Source organism: Aphis gossypii, chromosome 3 (genome assembly GCF_020184175.1).
Source record: "Aphis gossypii isolate Hap1 chromosome 3, ASM2018417v2, whole genome shotgun sequence".
Classification (NCBI taxonomy): domain Eukaryota; kingdom Metazoa; phylum Arthropoda; class Insecta; order Hemiptera; family Aphididae; genus Aphis; species Aphis gossypii.
In genome coordinates this window covers 9,279,253-9,285,376 of record NC_065532.1, presented here as the reverse complement: position 1 = coordinate 9,285,376, position 6,124 = coordinate 9,279,253, and the positions used below count along the sequence as shown (strand labels likewise).

Below are 6,124 nucleotides of genomic sequence, written 5' to 3'. Positions count from 1 at the left end.
AACCGATCGATAAGAACCAGGGATTCTCGATTGGTAAGTTTTTGAAAAATGTTACGGTAAAAACGCAAGACGAGAGTATAATATCCGTGATAAGTGGTCGCGGCTATACGAGCAATTTCATTAAAATTGTGTTGAGCAATATGCGCTTGCAAAATTGTAAATACTTTTATTTTTTAATGATATTAATTAATTAGTATAATAGGTAGATGTTATTACGATAATACTGTGTGATTAAATGCGAAGTCTTTTTAGTTATTCCCAGTTTCCACCAGAGTACCAGACACCAGTTCACCTTCACAGTACTGCCGTGTGCACAGCGAAAAATTATGTTCTCAATCACGAATCACGATATTGAGTTAGGAAATTTTGTTCGATGTTTGGAAGATACCTTATTAGACCTCAGATACCAGTGATACCACAGTTATAGATAAATCATTAAAATATAATAATATATAAGTAAGTCAATATATAAAATATAATATTCACCTTAGGCCTTAGATTATAATATTAGACTAGGGATGGAACCATAGCCTATTTCGGCTATGCCAACGATTTGAAGACATAAAATTAGAGCATTTAGAAACGAGTCTTTATTTGAGATGCATTTTTTGCACATGCGTGAATTATATACTAGTAGCATAATTATTTTATAAATAAAAATGATTCGAATACAAAATTCCCAGGAAGAATGCAGTTATTGGAATAAACATGCGACTAGGATACACACGCGTGCACGTGCTGAATAAATAGTCCAAGAGACTTATGTGTGCTTCAAATTCACGGTTTAAGATATATTTAAAACACCGATTACACCGATGCCAAATAGTTGTGTTTCATACTTTACTCTTTTAATTCAATTTTCTCATACTATAATACTTACCACTTATTACGGAAAGTCTGAATTGTTTATGCAGTAATTACGGTTCCTACCTATAGCCGAGGCAATAATAATAAATATAAATTACAGTTGTTGATAACAGATAAGAAGAGTAACCCTAATCTTTAACCCTTTAATCTCTTTTTGATGAGCAACCCCCTTCAAGACGCAGATTAAATTATTAAAACAAATAAATCATTGATTGTTCATACACCTTTAGTTATTCGTTTATTCGGTGATCATTGAAGTTTGAAAAATTGATCAAACACGCATATTAAATAATATGTAATAAAAAATTCAGTTCAGTGTGCTCTTATTAATAAATACAATTTAATCATATTCCAAATACAAATTCTGATTCTAATAATTAATATTTATTTAATATTTTTCTATATATTATAAATATCTATGATTTTTTTTTTATTTTTTTTTTTGTTTAATGTTACAACTAGCGGTAGGCTTTTGTTATATGTTTTTTATCAATACAAAGTGACTAATAATACATTATATAAATAATTATTTATGAATAAATATAATATTAAACAAAACAAATATTATTGTAACTATTAAATGCAAAGCGAGAACTATGAATATATCTATGTATGAATAATGGATATATACGACCAGGTACCATATTGATTTAAAAAAATTACTTATCGCAAAATATCACTTCAAGACTCAAATGTTAAGTCGGAATCAGTGACCTTAATCACTAAACAGGTGTACTTGTTCCAATGGGTAACTGGCTAAATAGAAAACAAAATAATTATCATATGTATATCAGATAATTAACGTGAAACGTATTGGTACCCACACTCTACAGGAGATATAACATAATGAATTACACGTTCTCAAATGTCTATTAATTAAAACATACTATGTCATGGTTTTATTATACAACAATAATATTATGCCCATTGTTTTATTTCATCAGAAATAATTGGCCGTTTTTGAGGTGGGGCGCCATTTCATTTACATAACAACGAATTTTCCAAGGTGTTAGCTAAAGAAAGCGAATACTATTAATAATTACATCGAAGAAAATCAAATCATTTTTAGATCTGCTTGATTGTTTTGTTTGAACTTCTATTTTAATATAGCTAACTAAAATCATTAAATTATACATAAAAAAGTTGTAAAAAAATAACTATTATACACTGTAGTGTAAAAGATTCTGATATTCAATAATATATGATACTACTACTCGTTTTAAAGATACATATACTTTTAATCAAGAGGTTTGTGTTTAAAATATTAAACATTTTTTTAGGTAACAAAATTAATTTTATAGTAAGTATAACTGCAGTTTTAGTGTAAGTACACACGATAATTTTCCATTTTTTTTTCAAAATGTGTATTACATTAGAAATCGAATGCAAAAATGTTTGAAAAAATTGTCAATCTTTTGGACAGTGGAAGTTATACCAAACAGTTTTTTACTTGTACTTACTGCATAATAAATTACTAAAACATCATTGGTAGATAATATTATAATAAATATACTAGATAAAAAAATAAAAAATATATAATTTTAAATATATACAAAAATAATAATATAAATAATCTTGATTAAAGTATAGATAGTAATAAGTACAATTTAGTAAATATAAAAACATTGTGCTGTTTTCTTTTTTTCATATTAATGTATTATAATGTTCAGTAGTTATACCTAATTAGTAATTAGTTAATTGTTTCAATTTCAAAATTGATTTATTGAAGGGTGAAGTTTAATACATACCATGGTGCAAAACTTATCATATATGGAACTTTTATGGCTTGTAGCTTTTTTAAACTTACAATAATAATACAAATATAGTAATTATAAAATATTATTATCAATATTATCTTTTAAAGTGGTATAAAATATTAAAAATAAATTCTGAAAGATACCACCTAGAAATTTAAATTATACAAACAAATTAGTCTCTACTAAGTAAAAATAAATAGATTAATTCATTTTATGGAGTTAAAATGTATCATCGTTCCTGGTTTTTTATACTACCTTACTAGTTACTATGTTCTATTAGTAAATTAGTTCAACAGTTATAATAATTAAATAATTATATTGTGTTTCTGTAAAACAAACATACAGACGGCGCTTTGAATAGGCAATTTATGGCCACTTATTATTTAATGTAATATTATAATATTCATAATAATATAATAATAGCATTAATAATTATAATCGATTAAAAAACAATATCGGTTTTGTCAAAAATTAGATTTGCGTTACAAATTCCCGTTTTTACTTAATATTTTTGTTTTTCACAAAAAAAGTACTGAGAATTTGTTGTTTTAACTTTTTCAAAATTTGACCAAAATACAAACTAGATTTAATTTTCTATCCAAATCCGCCCTCAAAGTTGAAAATCGAAGTAGTTTATTCGATTACTCATTTATTATCATACATACACATAATTTTAAAATTAATACATTCATCACTCGGCTTATTAGAATTTAAAAATGATAATTAATAAAAAAAAAAAAAAATAGAAATAGATAGAAATTTGTTTTTTATTAAATTTAGTAGGTAGTATTGATTTTTTTATTGGTGGTTTCTTTGTACATTAGTACTTATGATTAATACTTGGTAAGGTGTCTCTAAAAAAAAAGAAAAAATACCTTAAAATGTTATCTATACAACTAGTCATAGAAGACTATTCGTAGTTTTATTGGTTAAACCAATGTAATTCATGATGCATCAAAAGACTAAAGTACAGTGAAATTAATCAAATAATATTTATTTTTGGTTTGATTAGAAATTTCCCATTTAGTGTTCACATTTAACGAATTCTATATTATAAAACTGTTCTCTTATCTTTTAAATAATTTATTCAGGTATGATCACGTCATCGCGGTCATGTTACATATTATATTTTTACATAACTGTTATACTTCGAACGTTTGTAATTTGTATACTAAATAAGTGGCTTGGACGCTTGGTATGCAATCATATTATGTTAGCATAAAACAATTATACATTTATTTAAAATCATAAAATGAAAACTATTTGCAGACTAGGTATAATTTTAATTAATATACAAACATTACAAATCTATTTCATGACTTAATTTGAATTTAATTTTAGTGTAATAAATAGAAACATTATTAAATATTAGTAATCGTTTTTAATCCAGACCGTACATCATTAAACACGAGTAATATTAGTACACCGTATGCAATATTCCGAAACGATAAATGGTCCTGGTCGGTCCGAATGGTTTGTATTATGTATTTTCACTACGTCTGGCCGTCTGGGGGATAGCTTTCGCGTCGATTTAAATTTTTCTTTACCGCTTAAGAGTTACCTACAGTTTATCAGCTAATACCGTGAACTGAGAAATCTTCTTAGTTCACGTCTAATACCTACTCATACCTATTACTAGTGAAGTAGTGTAATCTATTCTGCGGTGAAACCGCGAACTAAGATATATATATATCGTGCAAGGGTGTAACCACAGACTATATGAAAATATAATGAAAATAGTCATATAGTCTGTGGTGTAACCGACTGGGTCAGTATGACTTATATAACATATTAATATTATTCTACTGTCGCTATTAACCAGCAGCTGCTAATCTTCGCGAACGCGAGCGGGTGCGACATTTCGTCGGAACGACTGTTCGTCCCCGGTCCAGCGGCGTAATCAGCTGACGGCCACAGCAGCTGTAGGCTCTAGCAGCTGGCTGCAGCTGCAGTCGCAGGCATGCCCCAAAATGTAAACATTAAACACAACGCTACGCGACACAACTGCGTTCAACAACACCAACACGACCTCGATCACGTCTACCCGGCACATAACAAATTATTGTACTATTATTGTTGGCAGGTCGTTTGTTATTGTTGTTGTTACTGCGTTGTTGCTATACCGTCGACCACCACTGCATCATAAACGTCCGGGTTCCCGTCGCCCCGTCAGTCCTTTACTCCGATTCCGTCAGTAACGACACTAACCGCACAGTACATTGCCACGCACCACCACACTGTTCAGTAAAAATCGCTTTGGTCCACGTTGTACGTTCGCCGACAATAATTGCCCCTAATAGTCACTGCTGCGCATAATAATTTGCCATCGCCATGGAAGACGAATCCAAACTTAAAGCCGGACATGCCCAAGCAGGTAATTGTTATAGGACGTCCACGTGTCTCTTCGCTTCGTGCATTTATACGTTTTACATACATTATCCATCGCCTTTTTCGTTGTTTTTCACAGTAAAAGCCGGTGGCATGCGCATCGTGCAGCACAAGAACGTCAACTCGACCGCCGACAAGAACTCGGCAGCCGATGAAGCCAACTCGGTATTGAAAGTCTCGACTAGGTAAATATCGTTATGATAAGTTTTTGGACGGAAATAGTTGAGAAAATTAACCAAGAATTTTGTAATAATATCTACCTATGTTTAATTGCGTCTTTTACAATATTAGGTATTGTAATATGATATAATATTGTCTTCGAGCGGTTAGGTAGCGTGTATCGACGCGTTTTAGATATTTTCTCTCGAATAAATTTACCTACGTATAAAAAGTCCATTTACAACGAATACGTTGACAGACGCGATTGCTGCTTTACCCTATGATATTCTTGCGCGATGTTTGTCAGATCGTAATAAATTTTTTTTCGATGTCCACGTTAACCTCGCTTTCACTTTCGTTATTTTTTTCCATGCTCGCCTGCAGTCCTCCCAAGCAATCGGTGGTACCGGTCCACGCTCACAACGATTATCCAACTCAGGCCGTCCAAAAGACTCACGAAAAGCCGATGCCCACTCACGAGATGAGACAACACACGTGCACGAAGCCGACCATCCATCAACCACGCAAATGAACGCCATCGCTGCAACGTTGACGCGCACACAAGACTGGGTTCGGGGATGCACGTCGTTCGACGTGTTCCCGGATTATTCTTATTCTTTATTAAATATTATTACGATTCTATTACATTCAAAACTAAAATGATTTTTAGCCACAAGGCTTAAGTTTTTGCATTTACTTTATGATATATAATTTTTCATCGTTTTTTCCTCCTACCTATAACATTTCTCGTGTTTTCATTCCATTACTATATATTATTTTATATCTATTTCTATATATGTATAGCCGTTATTGTATTTTGGGATGTTAATTTGGCGTCATTTTCGGGAATAAATGGGTTATGGATTGCGATTACATTTCACATAATCAAATCCAGATAAATCTATTGATTTTATTTATATAATTCTATTTTAAATAAAGTTTTTTTTTTCCAA

At 30.6% G+C, this 6,124-nt stretch overlaps 1 protein-coding gene across 1 annotated transcript; it reads left to right on the top strand.

Annotated features, from left to right (window-relative positions):
* Nucleotides 1–4,598: 4,598 nt before the first annotated feature.
* On the top strand, nucleotides 4,599–6,124 carry LOC114126752 (death-associated protein 1). Its single transcript, XM_027990759.2, has 3 exons — nucleotides 4,599–4,998; nucleotides 5,092–5,197; nucleotides 5,556–6,124. Exons 1-3 carry the CDS (start codon nucleotides 4,956–4,958, stop codon nucleotides 5,701–5,703), a joined length of 297 nt encoding a protein of 98 aa, XP_027846560.1. The 5' UTR covers nucleotides 4,599–4,955; the 3' UTR covers nucleotides 5,704–6,124.